The sequence below is a fragment of the Staurois parvus genome, unplaced genomic scaffold (genome assembly GCF_062004578.1).
Source record: "Staurois parvus isolate SC_StPar_1 unplaced genomic scaffold, SC_StPar_1.0 ptg002006l, whole genome shotgun sequence".
NCBI lineage: Eukaryota > Metazoa > Chordata > Amphibia > Anura > Ranidae > Staurois > Staurois parvus.
In genome coordinates this window covers 141,787-168,018 of record NW_028319802.1, presented here as the reverse complement: position 1 = coordinate 168,018, position 26,232 = coordinate 141,787, and the positions used below count along the sequence as shown (strand labels likewise).

At 51.4% G+C, this 26,232-nt stretch overlaps 1 protein-coding gene across 1 annotated transcript; it reads left to right on the top strand.

Moving 5' to 3' along the window:
* The first annotated feature begins 397 nt into the window (after positions 1–397).
* LOC149433049 (uncharacterized) lies at positions 398–15,261 on the top strand. Its single transcript, XM_089664712.1, has 7 exons — positions 398–509; positions 625–1,027; positions 1,144–1,445; positions 1,535–1,762; positions 5,155–5,361; positions 5,468–5,609; positions 13,392–15,261. Exons 2-7 carry the CDS (start codon positions 658–660, stop codon positions 15,056–15,058), a joined length of 2,916 nt encoding a protein of 971 aa, XP_089520838.1. The 5' UTR covers positions 398–509; positions 625–657; the 3' UTR covers positions 15,059–15,261.
* The last annotated feature ends 10,971 nt before the right edge of the window (positions 15,262–26,232 follow it).

The following is a 26,232-nucleotide window of genomic DNA, read 5'->3' as shown; positions in this document are numbered from 1 at the left end:
TATATAACATCCTGGGGTTTCCTGACCTCCTTGCAGGGGCAGGAAGAACACCTATGGACTTGTCTGTAATGAGACCTCTATGGTAGTGGCTGTATATGAATGTAAACAAACCACAACTAGTGTATAAAATAACAGTTCCCTACACTTTTATCTTGTGTTCTGTGTCTTTAAGACTTTTCTATCTGCAGTAAAATATATTTGTTAAACAGTTGGTTACATAAGAGTTGGTTTATTGTTTCTTACTTTTTATTAGTTATTTTGGCTCCTCCCTGATATCTCTGTAAGGTAATACAATGCAGGAATGGGTATTAGGGGACATTTCTCGGGGCTGCAGTTCCTCTGATCTCCACAAGATGGTGATCTCATTTCTACTACCCAGACAGGACTTCTCTAGAATACAGACAGGAAGTGATGTCAGGAACAGACAGGAAGTGATGTGGAATAAAGACAGGCTGTGCCATGCAGTGTGAAGGCGATTGGAGACATTGCAGGAAGTAGCAGCAGAGGAGGTAATAAGATGTTATGTTCTATTTACACCCAGTAACCCCCGTCATGTCCGTCCTCTTCCTCCATAGTCATGTCCGTCCTCTTCCTTCATAGTCATGTGATGTATGTTATCTCTAGCAGATGATACACATCAATATTTAGAAGGACGTCATGATGGAGGACCACCAGAGAGGACACAAGGACCTCTACAAGGACAACATGATGGAGGACCACCAGAGAGGACACAAGGACCTCTACAAGGACGTCATGATGGATGACCACCAGAGAGGACACAAGGACCTCTACAAGGACGTCATGATGGAGGACCACCAGAGAGGACACAAGGATCTCTACAAGGACGTCATGATGGAGGACCACCAGAGAGGACACAAGGACCTCTACAAGGACGTCATGATGGAGGACCACCAGAGAGGACACAAGGACCTCTACAAGGACGTCATGATGGAGGACCACCAGAGAGGACACAAGGACCTCTACAAAGACGTCATGATGGACAATCAGCCGCCCCTCACATCACCGGGTAAGAGGAGACTTTATTGTAAAGGAGAGAGCAGTACGGAGGATCCACCTAGATCCCCCATCATCTGATAAACACATAGAAACAATGGATTCAGTCAGTGTGTGTGTTTCCTACAGATGGATCCAGTCATGGGAACCCACCAGAGAGATGTCCCCGTCCTCTGTATTCCCGGGATTCCACACAGGAAGGTCACACCATCCCTCGCCATCATCAGGTAGGTGGATCCAGTCATGGGAACCCACCAGAGAGATGTCCCCGTCCTCTGTATTCCCGGGATTCCACACAGGAAGGTCACACCATCCCTCACCATCATCAGGAAGATGGATCCAGTCATGGGAACCCACCAGAGAGATGTCCCTGTCCTCTGGATTCCCGGGATTCCACACAGGAAGGTCACACCATCCCTCACCATCATCAGGTAGATGAGGAACAATCACTGATAGTATCATTAGGATCTGTACATTATCTGCATTGTTACCATTGATGGCATTTTTATTATATATTCAGAGTGGAAACCTGAGAGATCCTAAAGTTGAGGTTAAAGAAGAGATAAAAGAGGAGGAGGATGAGGATGGGGGGATGGAGGAGTCAGAGATTCCAGAAGGACACAAAGATCTGTACCAGGACACCATGGTGGAGTCATCCAGCTACAGTAACCCACCAGAGAGATGTCCCCGTCCTCTGTATTCCCGGGATTCCACACAGGAAGGTCACACCATCCCTCACCATCATCAGGTAGATATTATTATACAGTATTTATATGGCGGCAGAAGGTTTGCTCAGCGCTGTACATTATAGTGGGGACAGAACATGAGACAAGACAGTAACAATACAATACACAAGGGGTGCGAGGGCCCTGATCCTGGGAGCTTACAATCTAGGAGGGGGGGAGAGTGGTACTGGAGGAAGTGGCTGTGGGGGATGGAGTGGTAGGAGGAGTGGAGGAGATCGGCTGTTAGGTGAGGGTGGGGTAGGCTTCCCTGAAGAGATGGGTTTTCAGGGTGAGCCTGAAGGTGAGGAGGGTAGGTGACAGTCTGATGGATTGGGGTAGGGAGTTCCAGAGGATGGGGGAAGTCCTGGAGAAGTCCTGCAGTCGGGCGTGGGAGGAGGAGATCAGGGAGCTAGAAAGTAGGAGGTCTTGTGAGGAGCGAAGATTACGGGTTGGGTGGTATTTGGGTATCAGGTCGGTGAGGTAGTTTGGGGCGGAGTTATGAATGGCTTTGTATGTCAGAGGGGGGGTGGAGGACACTGAGTGGAGGCCAGTGGAGGGAATGACAGAGGGGGGTGGAGGACACTGAGTGGAGGCCAGTGGAGGGAATGACAGAGGGGGGTGGAGGACACTGAGTGGAGGCCAGTGGAGGGAATGACAGAGGGGGGTGGAGGACACTGAGTGGAGGTCAGTGGAGGGAATGACAGAGGGGGGTGGAGGACACTGAATGGAGGCCAGTGGAGGGAATGACAGAGGGGGGTGGAGGACACTGAATGGAGGCCAGTGGAGGGAATGACAGAGGGGGGTGGAGGACACTGAGTGGAGGCCAGTGGAGGGAATGACAGAGGGGGGTGGAGGACACTGAGTGGAGGTCAGTGGAGGTAATGACAGAGGGGGGTGGAGGGAATGACAGAGGGGGGTGGAGGACAATGAGTGGAGGTCAGTGGAGGGAATGAAAGAGGGGGATGGAGGACACTGAATGGAGAGCAGTGGAGGGAATGACAGAAGGGGGGTGGAGGTTACTGAATGGGGGCCAGTGGAGGGAATGACAGAGGGGGGTGGAGGACACTGAATGGGGGCCAGTGGAGGGAATGACAGAGGGGGGTGGAGGACACTGAGTGGAGGCCAGCGGTGGGTAGAGGACACTGAGAGGAGACCATTGGAGGGAATGACGGGGGTGGAGGCCACTGAGTAGAGGGAATGACACGGGGGGTGGAGGCCAGTGGAGGGAATGAAAGAGGGGGATGGAGGACACTGAATGGAGAGCAGTGGAGGGAATGACAGAAGGGGGGTGGAGGTTAGTGGAGGGAATGACAGAGGGGAATGGAGGCCAGTGGAGGGAATGACAGAGGGGGGTGGAGGACACTGAATGGGGGCCAGTGGAGGGAATGACAGAGGGGAATGGAGGCCAGTGGAGGGAATGACAGAGGGGAATGGAGGCCAGTGGAGGGAATGACAGAGGGGGGTGGAGGACACTGAATGGAGGCCAGTGGAGGGAATGACAAAGGGGGGTGGAGGACACTGAGTGGAGGCCAGTGGGGGGAATGACAGAGGGGGGTGGAGGACACTGAGTGGAGGCCAGTGGAGGGAATGACAGAGGGGGGTGGCAGAGAGGTTGGTGAGGTGGATGAGTCTGGTCACTGAGTTCAGGATAGACTGAAGCGGGGATAGTCTGTGATGAGGGAGGCCGGTGAGGAGGGAGTTGCAGTAGTCCAGATGTGAGATAATAAGGGAGGGAACGAGTAGTTTAGTAGTGTTTGGGGTGAGGAATGGGCAGAGTTTGGAGATGTTGCAGAGGCGGAGCCTGTATGAGCTTGCCAATGATTGGACATGGGGTTGGAAGGATAGGTTTGAGTCTAGAGTGACACCTAGGACTTTGGCTTGTGGAGTGGGACTGATGGTGGCGTTGTTGGATAGGATGGGGGGGGCTGGGGAGAAAATCAGGAGCTCGGTTTTGGAAAAGTTCAATTTGAGGAAATGGAGCGACATCCAGTCTGATATGTCGTTCAGTAAATGGGTGATACGGGCGGAGACTGAAGGGGTGAGGTGGGGGGTGGAGACTGAAGGGGTGAGGTGGGGGGTGGAGACTGAAGGGTGAGGTGAGGGTTGGAGAGGCCGATTTGTGTGTCGTCGGCATAGAGGTGATAGTTGAAGCCGTGGGAGTGTATCAGTTGGCCAAGGGAGGAGGTGTAGATGGAGAAGAGAAGGGGCCCGAGGACAGAGCCTTGGGGGACCCCAACAGAGAGGGGGAGGTGGTAGCATTACAGGTAACGTTGAAGGAGCGTCGGGATAGATAGGAGGAGAGCCAGGAGAGGGCGGAGTCTCTGATGCCGAGGGAGTGTAGTTTAGTAAGAAGGAGGGGGTGGTGGACGGTGTGGAAGGTCGTGGAAAGGTGGAGGAGTAGGAGGACTGAATAGTGGCCATTAGCTTTGGCGGTTAGCAGGTCGTTGGAGAGTTTGAGTAAAGCGGTTTCGGTGGAGTGTAGGGCGGGTTCGGTGGAGTGTAGTGCGGTTGTGGTGGAGTGTAGGGCGGTGTCGGTGGAGTGTAGGGCGGTTTCGGTGGAGTGTAGGGCGGGTTCGGTGGAGTGTAGGGCGGGTTCGGTGGAGTGTAGGGCGGGTTCGGTGGAGTGTAGGGCGGTTTCGGTGGAGTGTAGGGCGGTTTCGGTGGAGTGTAGGGCGGGTTCGGTGGAGTGTAGGGCGGTTTCGGTGGAGTGTAGGGCGGTGTCGGTGGAGTGTAGGGCGGTGTCGGTGGAGTGTAGGGGGGTTTTCGGTGTAGTGTAGGGTGGGTTCGGTGTAGTGTAGGGTGGGTTCGGTGTAGTGTAGGGCGGTTTCGGTGGAGTGTAGGGCGGTTTCGGTGGAGTGTAGGGCGGGTTCGGTGGAGTGTAGGGCGGTTTCGGTGGAGTGTAGGGGACGGAAGCCGGACTGTAGGGGATCGAGGAGGTTGTTGTCGGTGAGGAGGGCGTTAAGCGATTGTAGACGAGGCGCTCGAGGAGTTTGGAAGTGAATGGCAGCAGGGAGATGGGTCTGGGGTTGTTCAGGTCGGTGGGGTCCAGGGAGGGATTTTTGAGTATGGGGGGGATGTGGGCGAGCTTTAGGGGGGAGGGAAATGCGCCAGTAGAGAGGGAGAGATTGAAGATGTGGGTGAGGGAGCGTAGGATGGAGGGGGAGGGTGCCCGGAGGAGTTGTGTGGGGACAGGATCCAGGGGGCAAGTGGTGAGGTGGGCTTCTGAGAAGACCTTAGTGACCTCCTCAGTGGTGGCAAGGCTGAAGGAGTGGAGTGTTGGGGGGGTTATAGTGTGTGGGATGTTAGGTGTGGTGGGGGGCAGGGCGGTTGCGAGGTCAGAGGAGGGGAGAGTTGGTGGGGTTACGGTGGGAGGGGGGTTAGGTGGTTACAATGAATGTTTTATTATATCTCTCAGAGTGGAATCCTCGGGGATGAGAATATTGATGGTAAAGAAGAGTATAAAGAGGAGGATGAGGAGGATGGAGTGATGGAGGAGTTTTCAGAAGGACACAAGGAGATGATGGAGCCACCTAATACCAGGAAGCCACCAGAGAGATGTCCCCGTCCTCTGTATTCCCGGGATTCCACACAGGAAGGTCACACCATCCCTCACCATTGCAAGGTTGGTGGGATGGAGCATCTAGAACATGGATTCATACATACAATGTGTGGAGTTTCTGTGACCTTCTATCTTCCAGATGATATTTCCTCTCCTTCTCTTGATGTAGAGTGGAGATCCAATCGATATAGAATTTGAGGTGAAAGCAGAAGAAGAAGAGGCGTATGTGAGGGATGATCAGCAGTCTATGGAGGAGGATGGAATAACGGGGACATTTATAGAGGAGGACACTCCTACAGAGATCAGCACAGGTGGGTCATGAACACCAAATCCATTCCTCCACCCATACTGCTCACTGATTGGTCCAGAGTAGGGCGGGGGCGGGGTGATATCAGCCTGTAATACATCAGAAGAAACAATGCCGTCCCGATTGATCCGGTAAACGTATCTGGATTATATCTGCGACTCACTTCAATAAAAGCGTGGATTGTAAACCTGAAATACTGGAAGTCAGAAAAAATGGCGGCTGACTGGCGCATTACCGCCTACAAAGTGGTTCCTTCCATCCCATGCGGAGTCATGTGACCTACAAACGTCCAATGCCATGTTGTATGTATTAGATCACACGGGTCATAGAAAGGTTGTCATTCACATGGTGGACGTGCTGTAATCATAGAGGGGAGTGGAGGGAATGACAGAGGGGGGTGGAGAACACTGAATGGAGGTCAGTGGAGGGAATGACAGAGAGGGGTGGAGGACACTGAATGGAGGCCAGTGGAGGGAATGACAGAGGGGGGTGGAGGACACTGAATGGAGGCCAGTGGAGGGAATGACAGAGGGGGGTGGAGGTCAGTGGAGGGATTGGCAGAGAGGGGTGGAGGTCAGTGGAGGGATTGGCAGAGAGGGGTGGAGGGATTGGCATACATTCTCATCAGTCCCCGCCACCGAGGAGTGTGTTATCTAAGGTCCCTAACATACATTCAGATCAGTCCCCGCCCCCGAGGAGCATACAATCTAAGGTCCCTAACTCACATTCATACATTCACATCAGTCCCCTCCCCCGAGGAGCGTACAATCTAAGGTCCCTAACTCACATTCTCATCAGTCCCCGTCCCCAAGGAGAGTACAATCTAAGGTCCCTAACTCCCATTCATACATTCTCATCAGTCCCCGCCCCCGAGGAGCGTGCTATCTAAGGTCCCTAACTCACATTCATACATGCACATCAGTCCCCTCCCCCGAGGAGCGTACAATCTAAGGTCTCTAACTCACATTCATACATTCACATCAGTCCCCTCCCCCGAGGAGCGTACAATCTAAGGTCTCTAACTCACATTCATACATTCTCATCAGTCCCTGCCCCCAAGGAGAGTACAATCTAAGGTCCCTAACTCCCATTCATACATTCTCATCAGTCCCCGCCCCCGAGGAGCGTGCTATCTAAGGTCCCTAACTCACATTCATACATGCACATCAGTCCCCGCCCCCGAGGAGCATGCTATCTAAGGTCCCTAACATACATTCAGATCAGTCCCCGCCCCCGAGGAGCGTGCTATCTAAGGTCCCTAACATACATTCAGATCAGTCCCCGCCCCCGAGGAGCATACAATCTAAGGTCCCTAACTCACATTCATACATTCACATCAGTCCCCTCCCCCGAGGAGCGTACAATCTAAGGTCCCTAACTCACATTCTCATCAGTCCCCGCCCCCAAGGAGAGTACAATCTAAGGTCCGTAACTCCCATTCACACATTCTCATCAGTCCCCGCCCCCGAGGAGCGTGCTATCTAAGGTCCCTAACTCACATTCATACATTCTCATCAGTCCCCGCCCCCGAGGAGCGTACAATCTAAGGTCTCTAACTCACATTCATACATTCACATACTAGGGACAATTTAGACAGGAGCTAATTAACCCGTCCCGACATTTGGGGGGATATCTGTCCCGTCCCGACATTTGGGGGATCTCTGTCCCATCCTGACATTTGGGGGATCTCTGTACCGTCCCGACATTTGGGGGGATCTCTGTCCCGTCCTGACATTTGGGGGATGTCTGTCCCGTCCTGACATTTGGGGGATATCTGTACCGTCCTGACATTTGGGGGATGTCTGTCCCGTCCCGACATTTGGGGGATCTCTGTCCCGTCCCGACATTTGGGGGATGTCTGTCCCGTCCCGACATTTGGGGGATCTCTGTCCCGTCCCGACATTTGGGGGATGTCTGTCCCGTCCCGACATTTGGGGGATGTCTGTCCCGTCCCGACATTTGGGGGATGTCTGTCCCGTCCCGACATTTGGGGGATGTCCCCGTCCCGACATTTGGGGGATGTCTGTCCCGTCCCGACATTTGGGGGATCTCTGTCCCGTCCCGACATTTGGGGGATGTCCCCGTCCCGACATTTGGGGGATGTCTGTCCCGTCCCGACATTTGGGGGATGTCTGTCCCGTCCCGACATTTGGGGGATGTCTGTCCCGTCCCGACATTTGGGGGATGTCTGTCCCGTCCCGACATTTGGGGGATGTCTGTCCCGTCCCGACATTTGGGGGATGTCTGTCCCGTCCTGACATTTGGGGGATATCTGTCCCGTCCCGACATTTGGGGGATATCTGTCCCGTCCCGACATTTGGGGGGATCTCTGTCCCGTCCCGACATTTGGGGGATCTCTGTCCCGTCCTGACATTTGGGGGGATCTCTGTTCCGTCCCGACATTTGGGTGATCTCTGTCCCGTCCTGACATTCGTGGACCTCAGGAAATGAGATTGGCTGTCAGTCCTTCAGGATTGATCAATACTCAGATATCTCCCATAGTTTGTGAACTCTATAACTTCCCTTCAGACTAAATCATAAATCCTAATTTGGGTTTTTTCACCCCAGAAATGGAGCAGAAAACATCTCGGCCTAAATTTCTGAAGAACAATTATTTATTTGGAAACTTTTATAACAGAAACAAAGAAAAACATTTTATTTTCAACATTTTTGGTCTTTTGAGAAGAAAATGAAGCCATCCATTGTATTCAACTGTCATGTGACCTGCAGTGATTGGTCACAGCAGGTCACATGGTACTGACAACGGGGCGGTACACAGATCTGTCATTGGCCGTGTCCGAGGTACGTGGTCGGTGACAGATCCCGCCGCTGCACGGCTCTGCGGGGAGGCAAACTGCGCATTCCTGGAAGGACTCCATACGGCTTCCACCCGGAGGGACGAGGTGCTCACCCCGCCACCATCTGGCCATAGTCCGGGGGGGAACCGGCTAATCACACTGATACTTGGGGTACCCCACTAATCACACTGAGCCTTGGGGTACTCCACTAATCACACTGAGCCTTGGGGTACCCCACTAATACCACTGAACCTTGGGGTACCCCACTAATGACACTGAGCCTTGGGGTACCCCACTAATCACACTGAGCCTTGGGGTACCCCACTAATGACACTGAGCCTTGGGGTACCCCACTAATCACACTGAGCCTTGGGGTACCCCACTAATCACACTGATCCATGGGGTACCCCACTAATACCACTGAACCTTGGGGTACCCCACTAATGACACTGAGCCTTGGGGTACCCCACTAATCACACTGAGCCTTGGGGTACCCCAGTAATACTGATCCTTTGGGTACCCCACTAATGACACTGAGCCTTGGGGTACCCCACTAATCACACTGATCCTTATACTGAGCCTTGGGGTATCCCACTAAGAACACTGAGCCTTGGGGTACCCCACTAATGACACTGAGCCTTGGGGTACCCCACTAATCACACTGATCCTTATACTGAGCCTTGGGGTACCCTGCTAATCACACTGAGCTTTTGGGTACCCCGCTAATCACACTGAGCCTTGGGGTACCCCACTAATAACACTGAGCCTTGGGGTACCCCACTAATAACACTGAGCCTTGGGGTACCCCGCTAATACTGAGCCCTGGGGTACCCCACTGATCATACTGAGCCTTGGGGTACCCCACTGATCATACTGACCTTTAGGGTACCCCACAGATGACACTGACCTTTGGGGTCCCCCACTGACACCCCCAGACCATGCAGAGTATGAATCATTATCCACTACTCTCTGAATACGATCTTTCAGCCAGTTTTCTATCCATTTATATTCGGATTATTCCAGACTTTACCTTACACATTAGCCGAGTGTGGGGAACTGTGTCCGAGTATACCACGTCCACCGCCACCCCTCTGTCCAAGTATACCACGTCCACCACCACCCCTCTGTCCAAGTATACCATGTCCACCACCACCCCTCTGTCCAAGTATACCATGTCCACCGCCACCCCTCTGTCCGAGTATACCATGTCCACCGCCACCCCTCTGTCCGAGTATACCATGTCCACCGCCACCCCTCTGTCCGAGTATACCACGTCCACCGCCACCCCTCTGTCCGAGTATACCACGTCCACCGCCACCCCTCTGTCCGACTGTGCCACGTCCACTGCCACCCCTCTGTCCGAGTGTGCCACGTCCACCGCCACCCCTCTGTCCGAGTGTGCCACGTCCACCGCCACCCCTCTGTCCGAGTGTGCCACGTCCACCGCCAACCCTCTGTCCGAGTGTGCCACGTCCACCGCCACCCCTCTGTCCAAGTATACCACATCCACCGCCACCCCTCTGTCCGAGTATACCACATCCACCCCCACCCCTCTGTCCAAGGATTTCCTCACCACCAATCTAACCGGATTCATGATGGTTTAATCCCAGCTCACCTCTACATGTTGTCTACATTACATGGAGTTTGTATAGCACCAATGGGTTTGCTCAGCGCTGTACAATAGAGGGGGGACAATACATGGCACAGAACAGCAACAACAAACAGCACACGAGGGGTTAGAGGGCCCTGATCCTTGGAGCTTACAATCTAGGAGGGAGGGGGTAGTGGTGCAGGAGGAAGTGGCTGTGGGGGATGGAATGGAGGAGATCGGCTGCTAGGTGGGGGTGGGGTAGGCTTCCCTGAAGAGGTGGGTTTTCAGGGTGCGTCTAAAGGTGAGGAGGGTAGGTGACTGTAAAGGAAGCGCAGGCAGGACACGGAGAAGATGGGGAACACACAAAGCTTTATTGAATTAACAAAATGACAGACACTCAATGGGGGAATGGCAGGGAGGGTGATGTGTGCACAAACCAGGGACGATTCCAGGCACGGGGGGTCTTCGGCGACAGGCAGGCAATCTCCCCCCTAAGGCTTGGGGCCTCAGCCGAGCTCCCTCTGTGACGGGACAGCGTATTGGAGACTCGGGCAACAGGCGGCAATCTACCCCTGGGCAGGGGCTTGGGCAACAGGCGGCAACCTCCCACTGGGCAGAGGCCTCGTGGACTCAACCGGTAGCGATGGCTCAAGCACTCAGGGGCACCACAGGTAGCTATACTCCGGGCATGCCATCAGGACACGTGTGGTCGGTGCACACAGCAGGCACAGTTCAGGACACGGGTGGCAGGTGCACACACCAGGGACAGTTCAGAACACAGGTGCTCGGTGTACAAAGCAGACACAGTTCAGGACACAGGTGGTCTTCAGGATGAGTGAGGAGTCAATACCCCAATCATGGTGGTCTTCAGCATAAGGGAGGAGTCAATACCCCCATGATGGTGTTCTTCAGGATGAGGGAGGAGTCAATACCCCCATGATGGTGTTCTTCAGGATGAGGGAGGAGTCAATACCCCCATGATGGTGTTCTTCAGGATGAGGGAGGAGTCAATACCCCCATGATGGTGTTCTTCAGGATGAGGGAGGAGTCAATACCCCCATGATGGTGTTCTTCAGGATGAGGGAGGAGACAATACCTCAATGATGTTGGTCTTCAGGATGGGGGAGGAGCCAGTACCCCAATGATGGTGGTCTTCAGGATGAGGGAGGAGTTAATACCCCAATGATGGTGGTCTTCAGGATGAGGGATGAGTCAATACCCCAATGATGGTGGTCTTCAGGATTAGGGAGAAGTCAATACCCCAATGATGGTGGTTTTCAGGATGAGCCAATACCCCTATGATGTTGGTCTTCAGGATGAGGGAGGAGTCACTACCCCTATGATGTTGGCCTTCAGGATGAGGGAGGAGTCAATACCCCAATGATGGTGGTCTTCAGGAGGGTGGAGGAGCCAATACCCCAATGATGGTGGTCTTCAAGGTCAGGATGAGGGAGGAGTCAATACCCCTATGATGGCGGTCTTCAGGATGGGGGAGGAGTCGATACCCCAATGATGGTGGTCTTCAGGGTCAGGATGAGGAAAGGAGTCAATACCCCAATGATGGTGGTCTTCAGGGTCAGGATGAGGAAAGGAGTCAATACCCCAATGATGGTGATCTTCAGGTTGAGGGAGGAGTCAATACCCCAATAATGGTCTTCAGGATGAGGGAGGAGTCAATACCCCAATGATGGTGGTCTTCAGGATGGTGGAGGAGCTAATACCCCAATGATGGTGGTCTTCAGGGTCAGAGAGGAGCCAATACCCCAATGATGGTGGTCTTCAGGGTCAGAGAGGAGCCAATACCCCAATGATGGTGGTCTTCAGGATGAGGGAGGAGTTAATACCCCAATGATGGTGGTCTTCAGGATGAGGGAGGAGTCAATACCCCAATGATGTTGGTCTTCGGGATGAGGGAGGAGTCAATACCTCAATGATGGTGGTCTTCAGGATGGTGGAGGAGTTAATACCCCAATGATGGTGGTCTTCAGGGTCAGGGAGGAGCCAATACCCCAATGATGGTGGTCTTCAGGATGAGGGAGGAGTCAATACCCCAATGATGGTGGTCTTCAGAATGGGGGAGGAGTCAATACCCCAATGATGATGGTCTTCGAGGTCAGGATGGGGGAGGAGTCAATACCCCAATGATGTTGGTCTTCAGGATGGAGGAGTCAATACCCCAATGAGGGGGGAGGAGTCAATACCCCAATGATGGTGGTCTTCAGGATGTGGGAGGAGTCAATACCCCAAAGATGGTGGTCTTCAGGATGGGGGAGGAGTCAACACCCCAATGATGGTGGTCTTCAGGGTCAGGATGAGGGAGGAGTCAATACCCCAATGATGGTGGTCTTCAGGATGAGGGAGGAGTCAATACCCCAATGATGGTGGTCTTCCGGATGAGGGAGGAGACAATACCTCAATGATGGTGGTCTTCAGGATGAGGGAGGAGTTAATACCCCAGTGATGGTGGTCTTCAGGATTAGGGAGCAGACAATACCCCAATGATGGTGGTCTTCAGGATGGTGGAAGAGCTAATACCCAAATGATGGTGGTCTTCAGGGTCAGGGAGGAGCCAATACCCCAATGATGGTGATCTTCAGGATGAGGGAGCAGTCAATACCCCAATGATGGTGATCTTCAGGATGAGGGAGGAGTCAATACCCCAATGATGATGGTCTTCAGGGTCAGGATGGGGGAGGAGTCAATACCACAATGATGGTGGTCTTCAGGGTCAGGATGAGGGAGGAGCCAATACCCCAATGATGTTGGCCTTCAGGATGAGGGAGGAGTCAATATCCCAATGATGGTGGTCTTCAGGATTAGGGAGGAGTCAATGCCCCAATGATGGTGGTCTTCAGGGTCAGGATGGGGGAGGAGTCAATACCCCAATGATGGTGGTCTTCAGGATGGGGGAGGAGTCAATACCCCAATGATGGTGGTCTTCAGGATGAGGGAGGAGTCAATACCTCAATGATGGTGGTCTTCAGGATCAGTCCAGTCTTCATCTTGGTTGTTCTCCCCCCATCCTCACTCTCTGACCTCTGGTGGGGCTCAGCCCCGCTGTTCTTCATGACTAAATCATGGAGTAAATCAGGAAGTGCAGTACTTCTTGTGTTGGGAAGATGGCGATGAGTGATAGAGGGGGTGGGGACCCTCGTCCTATAATCCCCTCATCACTGTCCCTCCTATAAAAGACAGTTCTGGTTGTTTCCTCACTCTCTGACTAAGGTCCATGAATAAAGAAATGACCTGGTAGGAGATCAGAGGAGCCATTTCCTAGTTCCCTTGAGGGTGGAATTGTAAGCTCCTCAGAGACCAAGCTGCCTGATGTGGGCGGAGTCCTGGTTTGGGGGAACCAATCAGCTCCTGTCTAGTAATCCTCTTTGTCTTTGTATTTTAGTCCATGGCCGGGAGATGAGGAAAACCTCCGAGGATTGTCTCACTTTGTCTCCAGACTGGAAAGTAGAAGATGAGGACATCACACAGTATAGTCCAGGAGAAAACCCGGCTCCCTCCAATGTCCATCCGGCACCACCCAGTGTAGATGGACCATCGGATTCCTCGTATCCTGAGGAACCTCAGACTGTGCGGGACCGGGCCGGCCTTCCAACAGGGAAGAGGTTCTCCTGTACTGAGTGCGGGAAATGTTTCCAATATAAATCTGGTCTTATTGAGCATATAAGATCTCACACGGGGGAGAAGCCACATTCCTGTCCTGACTGTGGGAAAGATTTTTCTACAAAACAAACACTTATCGTACATCAGAGGTCTCACACGGGGGAGAAGCCATATTCCTGTTTAGAGTGCGGGAAATGTTTTTCAAAGAAGTCCCATGTTCAGTCACATCAAAGATCTCACACGGGGGAGTTACCATATTCCTGTTTAGAGTGTGGGAAATGTTTTTCAAACAAGTCCTATCTTCACACACATCAGAGATCTCACACGGGGGAAAAGCCGTATTCCTGTCCTGAGTGTGGAAAATGTTTTTCAGCCAAGTACTATCTTTCCAGACATCAGAGATTTCACACGGGAGAGAAGCCGTATATCTGTCCTGAGTGCGGGAAATGTTTTTCACATAATTCCAATCTTCACACACATCAGAGAACTCACACGGGGGAGAAGCCGTATTCTTGTCCTGAGTGCGGGAAATGTTTTTCACAGAAGTACCATCTTCACTCACATCAGAGATTTCACACGGGGGAAAAGCCGTATTCTTGTCCTGAGTGCAGTAAATGTTTTTCAAAAAAGTACCATCTTCACATACATCAGAGATCTCATAAGGGGGAAAAGCCATATTCCTGTCCTGAGTGTGGAAAATGTTTTTCAAAGAAGTCCTTTCTTCACACACATCAGAGATCTCACAAGGGGGAAAAGCCGTATTCCTGCCCTGAGTGTGGGAAATGTTTTTCAGGGAAGTACTATCTTTCCAGACATCAGAGATCTCACACGGGAGAGAAGCCGTATTCCTGTCCTGAGTGCGGGAAATGTTTTTCACATAATTCCAATCTTCACACACATCAGAGATCTCACACGGGGGAGAAGCCGTATTCTTGTCCTGAGTGTGGGAAATGTTTTTCAAATAAGTCTTATCTTCCCACACATCGGCGATCGCACACGGGGGAAAAGCCGTATTCCTGTCCTGAGTGCGAGAAATGTTTTTCAGCGAAGTCCTATCTTTACAAACATCAAATATCTCACACGGGGGAAAACCCATATTCCTGTCCTGAGTGCGGGAAATGTTTTTCAGTGAAGTCCCATCTTAACTCACATCAAATATCTCACACGAGGGAAAAGCCATTTTCCTGTCCTGATTGTGGAAAGTTGTTTTCATATAAGTCCCATCTTAACTCACATCAGAGATCTCACACGGGGGAGAAGCCGTATTCCTGTCCTGAGTGTGGAAAATGTTTTTCCTGTAAGTCCAAACTTAACAGACATCAGAGATCTCACACAGGAGAGAAGCCGTATTTTTGTCCTGAGTGCGGGAAATGTTTTTCACAGAAGTTCGGTCTTTCCAGACATCAGAGATCTCACATGGGGGAGAAGCCACTTTCCTGTCCAGAGTGAGGGAAATGTTCCACACTGAAGTCCTGTTTTCCTGTACATCAGGGATTATATTGTGGTAGACAGATCAGACCGGGGTCAGTCCTTATTGGGGGGCAGAATGTGGAAAGATGGGGGAGGGCTATGGCAGATGGTAAGAAGGCTCCCATGTTACAAACAACCAGTGGAATTGGTACCATTTGTATGAAAATAAAAAATACACAAAATCTGTGTAAACAAGGTGTCAGTGAATGAAAGAGGTGTCAGTGAATGGAGGAGGTGTCAGAGAATGAAGGAGGTGTCAGAGAATGGAAGTGTTTGTTCCCCAATGCCAGAAGTGTGCCCAGCACAATAGGTGAGTTGGAAGGTTTGGTGAATGAAGAGAACTAGGATTGGATTGGTATTGCTGAATCTTGGCTTCATTCCTCACATGACTGGGCCATTCATATTCCTGGCTAGGTTCTCTTTCGGAGAGACGGGAATAGGAGAGGGGGTGGAGTCTGTCTGGAATAGGAAAGGGGTGGAGTCTGTGTGGAATAGGAAAGGGGGTGCAGTCTGTTTGGAATAGGAAAGAGCGTGGAGTCTGGAATAGGAAAGGGGTGGAGTCTGTCTCTATGTGAGAAGTGATCTCAGCGAGTGTGAGAGGACCTAGTGGATGGAGAGTGTGATGAGGCTGAAGTATTATGGGTGGAGCTGCACATGGGGGGCGGTACTACAAAGGTCATCATTGGAGTTTTTTATAGGCCTCCCAGTGTTAATGAGGAGTTGGAGACTCAGCTCCTCCCACAGATGGAAAGAGGGGACAGTGATAATGATGGGGGATGGTAACTACCCGGAAACTGACGAGTAATGGGACTGCAGGAACAGTTAAAGGACAAAAATGTATAAACCTACTACAGGACAATTGTATGGTTCAGTTCATAGAGGTCCCAACTAGAAATGATGCTCTGCTGGACCTGTGTCATAGAGGCCCCAACTAGGAATGATGCTCTGCTGGACCTGGTCATAGAGGCCCCAACTAGTAATGATGCTCTGCTGGACCTGGTCATAGAGGCCCCAACTAGGAATCATGCTCTGCTGGACCTGTGTCATAGAGGCCCCAACTAGGAATCATGCTCTGCTGGACCTGTGTCATAGAGGCCCCAACTAGGAATGATGCTCTGCTGGACCTGTGTCATAGAGGCCCCAACTAGGAATGATGTTCTGCTGGACCTGGTCATCTCCAACCATGCAGAGATTATTACGAGTGTCATATATAGAACATCTGGATAGCCGTGACCATAACATGATCTCATTGTTAGCTGTAAACAGCGAGCACATACGGGGAGAATAAAAACGCTGAACTTTAAGAGAGCTAATTCTCCAAGGCTGAGATCTGCTCTCCAAGACTTAGACTGGGAGGAATATTGGCATCGATGAACACAACACAGAAATGTGAGTTCTTCACAAAGACTGTATGTGACCACACTGCAGAATATATCCCCGTGGGCACCAAGTATAAAAGGCTACAAATCCAAGCTCTGTGTCTTCCGGCCAAAGTGACAAAAGCCATAGATAAGAAGAAAAGAGCTTTTATTACAGATAACAATGAAGGAACGCCATCATCGTTTACACATTACAGAGAATAGAACAGAAGATGCAGAAAGGAAATAAAGGCACAAAAACTGAAAACAAACCACAGAAAGATATCAGGACCACCCCAAAACATTCCTCCAATCTATGAATAGTAGAAAGGTCCGGTCCCAGCATGTAGGCCCTTTACAGAACCATCTAGTGGGGGGGGACAAAGAGAAGGACAATGTATGACATCCCTTCTTCAGCTCTGTGTATACAAAGGAGCATGGGGGGGCTCTTGTCCATAATGGGCGTGGTACTGACACCCCCCACATCATCCACATTGGCTCACAAGTGATATGATCCAGAAATATTATAGAATAGAATAGAGGAGAATAAAGCCCGTGGACCGGATGGCATACACCCACGGGGCCTTACAGAATTCAGCTCTGTCATCTCACAGCCATTGTTTCTCATTTTTAGGGACTCTTTAATGACTGGCATCTATCACTAGAGGGGTCACCGGCAGGAGGAAGGAGGTCCTGATTCCTCTATATAGATCTTATCACTAGAGGGGTCACCGGCAGGAGGAAGGAGGTCCTGATTCCTCTATATAGACCCTTATATCACTAGAGGGGTCACCGGCAGGAGGAAGGAGGTCCTGATTCCTCTATATAGATCCTATCACTAGAGGGGTCACCGGCAGGAGGAAGGAGGTCCCGATTCCTCTATATAGATCTTTATATCACTAGAGGGGTCACCGGCAGGAGGAAGGAGGTCCTGATTCCTCTATATAGATCTATCACTAGAGGGGTCACCGGCAGGAGGAAGGAGGTCCTGATTCCTCTATATAGATCCTATCACTAGAGGGGTCACCGGCAGGAGGAAGGAGGTCCTGATTCCTCTATATAGATCACTAGAGGGGTCACCGGCAGGAGGAAGGAGGTCCTGATTCCTCTATATAGATCCTATCACTAGAGGGGTCACCGGCAGGAGGAAGGAGGTCCCGATTCCTCTATATAGATCCTATCACTAGAGGGGTCACCGGCAGGAGGAAGGAGGTCCTGATTCCTCTATATAGATCCTTATATCACTAGAGGGGTCACCGGCAGGAGGAAGGAGGTCCTGATTCCTCTATATAGATCTATCACTAGAGGGGTCACCAGCAGGAGGAAGGAGGTCCCGATTCCTCTATATAGATCCTATCACTAGAGGGGTCACCGGCAGGAGGAAGGAGGTCCTGATTCCTCAATAATAGATCTATCACTAGAGGGGTCACCGGCAGGAGGAAGGAGGTCCCGATTCCTCTATATAGATCCTATCACTAGAGGGGTCACTGGCAGGAGGAAGGAGGTCCTGATTCCTCTATATAGATCCTATCACTAGAGGGGTCACCGGCAGGAGGAAGGAGGTCCTGATTCCTCTATATAGATCTTTATATCACTAGGGGGGTAACCGGCAGGAGGAAGGAGGTCCCGATTCCTCTATATAGATCTATATATCACTGGAGGGGTCACCGGCAGGAGGAAGGAGGTCCCAATTCCTCTAAATAGATCTATATATCACTAGAGGGGTCACCGGCAAGAGGAAGGAGGTCCTGATTCCTCTATATAGATCTATCACTAGAGGGGTCACCGGCAAGAGGAAGGAGGTCCTGATTCCTCTATATAGATCCTATCACTAGAGGGGTCACCGGCAGGAAGAAGGAGGTCCTGATTCCTCTATATAGATCCTATCACTAGAGGAGTCACCGGCAGGAGGAAGGAGGTCCTGATTCCTATATATAGATCTTTATATCACTAGGGGGGTAACCGGCAGGAGGAAGGAGGTCCCGATTCCTCAATATAGATTACTAGAGGGGTCACCGGCAGGAGGAAGGAGGTCCTGATTCCTCTATATAGATCTATCACTAGAGGGGTCACCGGCAGGAGGAAGGAGGTCCTGATTCCTCTATATAGATCCTATCACTAGAGGGGTCACCGGCAGGAAGAAGGAGGTCCTGATTCCTCTATATAGATCCTATCACTAGAGGAGTCACCGGCAGGAGGAAGGAGGTCCTGATTCCTATATATAGATCTTTATATCACTAGGGGGGTAACCGGCAGGAGGAAGGAGGTCCTGATTCCTCTATATAGATCCTATCACTAGAGGGGTCACCGGCAGGAGGAAGGAGGTCCTGATTCCTCTATATAGATCCTATCACTAGAGGGGTCACCGGCAGGAGGAAGGAGGTCCTGATTCCTCTATATAGATCCTATCACTAGAGGGGTCACCGGCAGGAGGAAGGAGGTCCTGATTCCTCTATATAGATCTATCACTAGAGGGGTCACCGGCAGGAGGAAGGAGGTCCAGATTCCTCTATATAGATCTATCACTAGAGGGGTCACCGGCAGGAGGAAGGAGGTCCTGATTCCTCTATATAGATCTTTATATCACTAGAGGGGTCACTGGCAGGAGGAAGGAGGTCCTGATTCCTCTATATAGATCTATAACTAGAGGGGTCACCGGCAGAAGGAAGGAGGTCCCGATTCCTCTATATAGATCCTATCACTAGAGGGGTCACCGGCAGAAGGAAGGAGGTCCCGATTCCTCTATATAGATCTATCACTAGAGGGGTCACCGGCAGGAGGAAGGAGGTCCTGATTCCTCTATATAGATCCTATCACTAGAGGGGTCACCGGCAGGAGGAAGGAGGTCCCGATTCCTCTATATAGATCCTATCACTAGAGGGGTCACCGGCAGGAGGAAGGAGGTCCTGATTCCTCTATATAGATCCTATCACTAGAGGGGTCACCGGCAGGAGGAAGGAGGTCCTGATTCCTCTATATAGATCACTAGAGGGGTCACCGGCAGGAGGAAGGAGGTCCTGATTCCTCTATATAGATCCTATCACTAGAGGGGTCACCGGCAGGAGGAAGGAGGTCCCGATTCCTCTATATAGATCCTATCACTAGAGGGGTCACCGGCAGGAGGAAGGAGGTCCTGATTCCTCTATATAGATCCTTATATCAATAGAGGGGTCACCGGCAGGAGGAAGGAGGTCCTGATTCCTCTATATAGATCTATCACTAGAGGGGTCACCGGCAGGAGGAAGGAGGTCCCGATTCCTCTATATAGATCCTATCACTAGAGGGGTCACCGGCAGGAGGAAGGAGGTCCTGATTCCTCTATATAGATCTATCACTAGAGGGGTCACCGGCAGGAGGAAGGAGGTCCCGATTCCTCTATATAGATCCTATCACTAGAGGGGTCACTGGCAGGAGGAAGGAGGTCCTGATTCCTCAATAATAGATCTATCACTAGAGGGGTCACCGGCAGGAGGAAGGAGGTCCCGATTCCTCTATATAGATCCTATCACTAGAGGGGTCACTGGCAGGAGGAAGGAGGTCCTGATTCCTCTATATAGATCCTATCACTAGAGGGGTCACCGGCAGGAGGAAGGAGGTCCTGATTCCTCTATATAGATCTTTATATCACTAGGGGGGTAACCGGCAGGAGGAAGGAGGTCCCGATTCCTCTATATAGATCTATATATCACTGGAGGGGTCACCGGCAGGAGGAAGGAGGTCCCAATTCCTCTAAATAGATCTATATATCACTAGAGGGGTCACCGGCAGGAGGAAGGAGGTCCTGATTCCTCTATACAGATCTATCACTAGAGGGGTCACCGGCAGGAAGAAGGAGGTCCTGATTCCTCTATATAGATCCTATCACTAGAGGAGTCACCGGCAGGAGGAAGGAGGTCCTGATTCCTATATATAGATCTTTATATCACTAGGGGGGTAACCGGCAGGAGGAAGGAGGTCCCGATTCCTCAATATAGATTACTAGAGGGGTCACCGGCAGGAGGAAGGAGGTCCTGATTCCTCTATATAGATCCTATCACTAGAGGGGTCACCGGCAGGAGGAAGGAGGTCCTGATTCCTCTATATAGATCTATCACTAGAGGGGTCACCGGCAGGAGGAAGGAGGTCCTGATTCCTCTATATAGATCTTTATATCACTAGAGGGGTCACTGGCAGGAGGAAGGAGGTCCTGATTCCTCTATATAGATCTATAACTAGAGGGGTCACCGGCAGAAGGAAGGAGGTCCCGATTCCTCTATATAGATCCTATCACTAGAGGGGTCACCGGCAGAAGGAAGGAGGTCCCGATTCCTCTATATAGATCCTATCACTAGAGGGGTCACCGGCAGGAGGAAGGAGGTCCTGATTCCTCTATATAGATCCTATCACTAGAGGGGTCACCGGCAGGAGGAAGGAGGTCCCGATTCCTCTATATAGACCTATCACTAGAGGGGTCACCGGCGGGAGGAAGGAGGTCCTGATTCCTCTATATAGATCCTATCACTAGAGGGGTCACCGGCAGGAGGAAGGAGGTCCTGATTCCTCTATATAGATCTATATATCACTAGAGGGGTCACCGGCAGGAGGAAGGAGGTCCTGATTCCTCTATATAGATCTATCACTAGAGGGGTCACCGGCGGGAGGAAGGAGGTCCTGAATCCTCTATATAGATCCAATCATTAGAGGGGTCACCGGCAGGAGGAAGGAGGTCCTGATTCCTCTATATAGATCTATCACTAGAGGGGTCACCGGCAGGAGTAAGGAGGTCCCGATTCCTCTATATAGATCCTATCACTAGAGGGGTCACCGGCAGGAGGAAGGAGGTCCTGATTCCTCTATATAGATCCTATCACTAGAGGGGTCACCGGCAGGAGGAAGGAGGTCCTGATTCCTCTATATAGATCCTATCACTTGAGGGGTCACCGGCAGGAGGAAGGAGGTCCTGATTCCTCTATATAGATCTATCACTAGAGGGGTCACCGGCAGGAGGAAGGAGGTCCCGATTCCTCTATATAGATCTATCACTAGAGGGGTCACCGGCAGGAGGAAGGAGGTCCTGATTCCTCTATATAGATCCTATCACTAGAGGGGTCACCGGCAGCAGGAAGGAGGTCCTGATTCCTCTATATAGATCTATCACTAGAGGGGTCACCGGCAGGAGGAAGGAGGTCCTGATTCCTCTATATAGATCTATCACTAGAGGGGTCACCGGCGGGAGGAAGGAGGTCCTGAATCCTCTATATAGATCCAATCATTAGAGGGGTCACCGGCAGGAGGAAGGAGGTCCTGATTCCTCTATATAGATCTATCACTAGAGGGGTCACCGGCAGGAGTAAGGAGGTCCCGATTCCTCTATATAGATCCTATCACTAGAGGGGTCACCGGCAGGAGGAAGGAGGTCCTGATTCCTCTATATAGATCCTATCACTAGAGGGGTCACCGGCAGGAGGAAGGAGGTCCTGATTCCTCTATATAGATCCTATCACTAGAGGGGTCACCGGCAGGAGGAAGGAGGTCCTGATTCCTCTATATAGATCTATCACTAGAGGGGTCACCGGCAGGAGGAAGGAGGTCCTGATTCCTCTATATAGATCCTATCACTAGAGGGGTCACCGGCAAGAGGAAGGAGGTCCCGATTCCTCTATATAGATCCTATCAATAGAGGGGTCACCGGCAGGAGGAAGGAGGTCCTGATTCCTCTATATAGATCTATCACTAGAGGGGTCCCCGGGGGGAGGAAGGAGGTCCTGATTCCTCTATATAGATCCTATCACTAGAGGGGTCACCGGCAGCAGGAAGGAGGTCCTGATTCCTCTATATAGATCTATCACTAGAGGGGTCACCGGCAGGAGGAAGGAGGTCCTGATTCCTCTATATAGATCTATCACTAGAGGGGTCACCGGCAGGAGGAAGGAGGTCCCGATTCCTATATATATAGATCTTTATATCACTAGAGGGTTCACCGGCAGGAGGAAGGAGGTCCTGATTCCTCTATATAGATCTATATGTCACTAGAGGGGTCACCGGCAGGAGGAAGGAGGTCCTGATTCCTCTATATAGATCCTATCACTAGAGGGGTCACCGGCAGGAGGAAGGAGGTCCTGATTCCTCTATATAGATCTATCACTAGAGGGGTCACCGGCAGGAGGAAGGAGGTCCCGATTCCTATATATATAGATCTTTATATCACTAGAGGGTTCACCGGCAGGAGGAAGGAGGTCCTGATTCCTCTATATAGATCTATATGTCACTAGAGGGGTCACCGGCAGGAGGAAGGAGGTCCCGATTCCTCTATATAGATCCTATCAATAGAGGGGTCACCGGCAGGAGGAAGGAGGTCCCGATTCCTCTATATAGATCCTATCAATAGAGGGGTCACCGGCAGGAGGAAGGAGGTCCTGATTCCTCTATATAGATCTATCACTAGAGGGGTCACCGGCAGCAGGAAGGAGGTCCTGATTCCTCTATATAGATCCTATCAATAGAGGGGTCACCGGCAGGAGGAAGGAGGTCCTGATTCCTCTATATAGATCTATCACTAGAGGGGTCACCGGCAGCAGGAAGGAGGTCCTGATTCCTCTATATAGATCTATCACTAGAGGGGTCACCGGCAGGAGGAAGGAGGTCTTGATTCCTCTATATAGATCTATCACTAGAGGAGTCACCGGCAGGAGGAAGGAGGTCCCGATTCCTCTATATAGATCTATCACTAGAGGGGTCACCGGCAGGAGGAAGGAGGTTCCGATTCCTCTATATAGATCCTATCACTAGAGGGGTCACCGGCGGGAGGAAGGAGGTCCTGATTCCTCTATATAGATCCTATCACTAGAGGGGTCACCGGCGGGAGGAAGGAGGTCCTGATTCCTCTATATAGATCTATCACTAGAGGGGTCACCGGCAGGAGGAAGGAGGTCCTGATTCCTCTATATAGATCTATCACTAGAGGGGTCACCGGCAGGAGGAAGGAGGTCCTTATTCCTCTATATATATCCTATCACTAGAGGGGTCACCGGCAGGAGGAAGGAGGTCCTGATTCCTCTATATATATCCTATCACTAGAGGGGTCACCGGCAGGAGGAAGGAGGTCCTGATTCCACTATATAGATCCTATCACTAGAGGGGTCACCGGCAGGAGGAAGGAGGTCCTGATTCCTCTATATAGATCCTATCACTAGAGGGGTCACCGGCAAGAGGAAGGAGGTCCTGATTTCTCTATATAGATCCTATCACTAGAGGGGTCACCGGCAGGAGGAAGGAGGTCCTGATTCCTCTATATAGATCTATCACTAGAGGGGTCACCGGCAGGAAGAAGGAGGTCCTGATTCCTCTATATAGATCCTATCAATAGAGGGGACACCGGCAGGAGGAAGGAGGTTCTGATTCCTCTATATAGATCTATCACTAGAGGGGTCACCGGCAGGAGGAAGGAGGTCCTGATTCCTCTATATAGATCCTATCAATAGAGGGGTCACCGGCAGGAGGAAGGAGGTCCCGATTCCTCTATATAGATCCTATCACTAGAGGATTCACCGGCAGGAGGAAGGAGGTCCCGATTCCTCTATATAGATCTATCACTAGAGGGGTCCCCGGGGGGAGGAAGGAGGTCCCGATTCTTCTATATAGATCCTATCACTAGAGGGGTCACCGGCAGGAGGAAGGAGGTCCTGATTCCTCTATATAGATCTTTATATCACTAGGGGGGTAACCGGCAGGAGGAAGGAGGTCCCGATTCCTCTATATAGATTACTAGAGGGGTCACCGGCAGGAGGAAGGAGGTCCTGATTCCTCTATATAGATCTTTATATCACTAGGGGGGTAACCGGCAGGAGGAAGGAGGTCCCGATTCCTCTATATAGATTACTAGAGGGGTCACCGGCAGGAGGAAGGAGGTCCTGATTCCTCTATATAGATCTATCACTAGAGGGGTCACCAGCGGGAGGAAGGAGGTCCTGATTCCTCTATATAGATCTATCACTAGAGGGGTCACCGGCAGGAGGAAGGAGGTCCTGATTCCTCTATATAGATCCTATCACTAGAGGGGTCACCGGCAGGAGGAAGGAGGTCCTGATTCCTCTATATAGATCCTATCAATAGAGGGGTCACCGGCAGGAGGAAGGAGGTCCCGATTCCTCTATATAGATCTATCACTAGAGGGGTCCCCGGGGGGAGGAAGGAGGTCCTGATTCCTCTATATAGATCCTATCACTAGAGGGATCACCAGCAGGAGGAAGGAGGTCCTGATTCCTCTATATAGATCCTATCACTAGAGGGGTCACCGGCAAGAGGAAGGAGGTCCTGATTCCTCTATATAGATCCTATCACTAGAGGGGTCACCGGCAGCAGGATGGAGGTCCTGATTCCTCTATATAGATCCTATCACTAGAGGAGTCCCCGGCAGGAGGAAGGAGGTCCTGATTCCTCTATATAGATCTATCACTAGAGGGGTCCCCGGCAGGAGGAAGGAGGTCCTGATTCCTCTATATAGATCTATCACTAGAGGGGTCACCAGCAGGAGGAAGGAGGTCCCGATTCCTCTATATAGATCCTATCACTAGAGGGGTCACCGGCAGGAGGAAGGAGGTCCCGATTCCTCTATATAGATCTATCACTAGAGGGGTCACCGGCAGGAGGAAGGCGGTCCTGATTCCTCTATATAGATCTATCACTAGAGGGGTCACCGGCAGGAGGAAGGAGGTCCTGATTCCTCTATATAGATCTATCACTAGAGGGGTCACCGGCAGGAGGAAGGAGGTCCCGATTCCTCTATATAGATCTATCACTAGAGGGGTCACCGGCAGGAGGAAGGCGGTCCTGATTCCTCTATATAGATCCTATCACTAGAGGGGTCCCCGGTCGGAGGAAGGAGGTCCTGATTCCTCTATATAGATCTTTATATCACTAGGGGGGTAACCGGCAGGAGGAAGGAGGTCCCGATTCCTCTATATAGATCTATATATCTCTGGAGGGGTCACCGGCAGGAGGAAGGAGGTCCTGATTCCTCTATATAGATCTATCACTAGGGGGGTAACCGGCAGGAGGAAGGAGGTCCCGATTCCTCAATATAGATTACTAGAGGGGTCACCGGCAGGAGGAAGGAGGTCCTGATTCCTCTATATAGATCCTATCACTAGAGGGGTCACCGGCAGGAGGAAGGAGGTCCTGATTCCTCTATATAGATCCTATCACTAGAGGGGTCACCGGCAGGAGGAAGGAGGTCCCGATTCCTCTATATAGACCTATCACTAGAGGGGTCACCGGCAGGAGGAAGGAGGTCCTGATTCCTCTATATAGATCTTTATATCACTAGAGGGGTCACTGGCAGGAGGAAGGAGGTCCTGATTCCTCTATATAGATCCTATCACTAGAGGGGTCACCGGCAGAAGGAAGGAGGTCCTGATTCCTCTATATAGATCTATCACTAGAGGGGTCACCGGCAGGAGGAAGGAGGTCCCGATTCCTCTATATAGATCCTATCACTAGAGGGGTCACCGGCAGGAGGAAGGAGGTCCTGATTCCTCTATATAGATCCTATCACTAGAGGGGTCACCGGCGGGAGGAAGGAGGTCCTGATTCCTCTATATAGATCTATATATCACTAGAGGGGTCACCGGCAGGAGGAAGGAGGTCCTGATTCCTCTATATAGATCTATATGTCACTAGAGGGGTCACCGGCAGGAGGAAGGAGGTCCCGATTCCTCTATATAGATCTATCACTAGAGGGGTCACCGGCAGGAGGAAGGAGGTCCTGATTCCTCTATATAGATCTATCACTAGAGGAGTCACCGGCAGGAGGAAGGA

What these genes read in the sequence shown, in the direction of transcription:
- LOC149433049 (XM_089664712.1), top strand. Translation starts at nt 658, where the DNA reads ATGATGGAGGACCACCAGAGAGGACACAAGGACCTCTACAAGGACAAC. An exon ending in CCATCCCTCACCATCATCAG is followed by an intron (nt 1,446 to 1,534) that starts GTAGATGAGGAA and finishes TTATATATTCAG; the next exon opens with AGTGGAAACCTGAGAGATCC. An exon ending in CCATCCCTCACCATCATCAG is followed by an intron (nt 1,763 to 5,154) that starts GTAGATATTATT and finishes TATATCTCTCAG; the next exon opens with AGTGGAATCCTCGGGGATGA.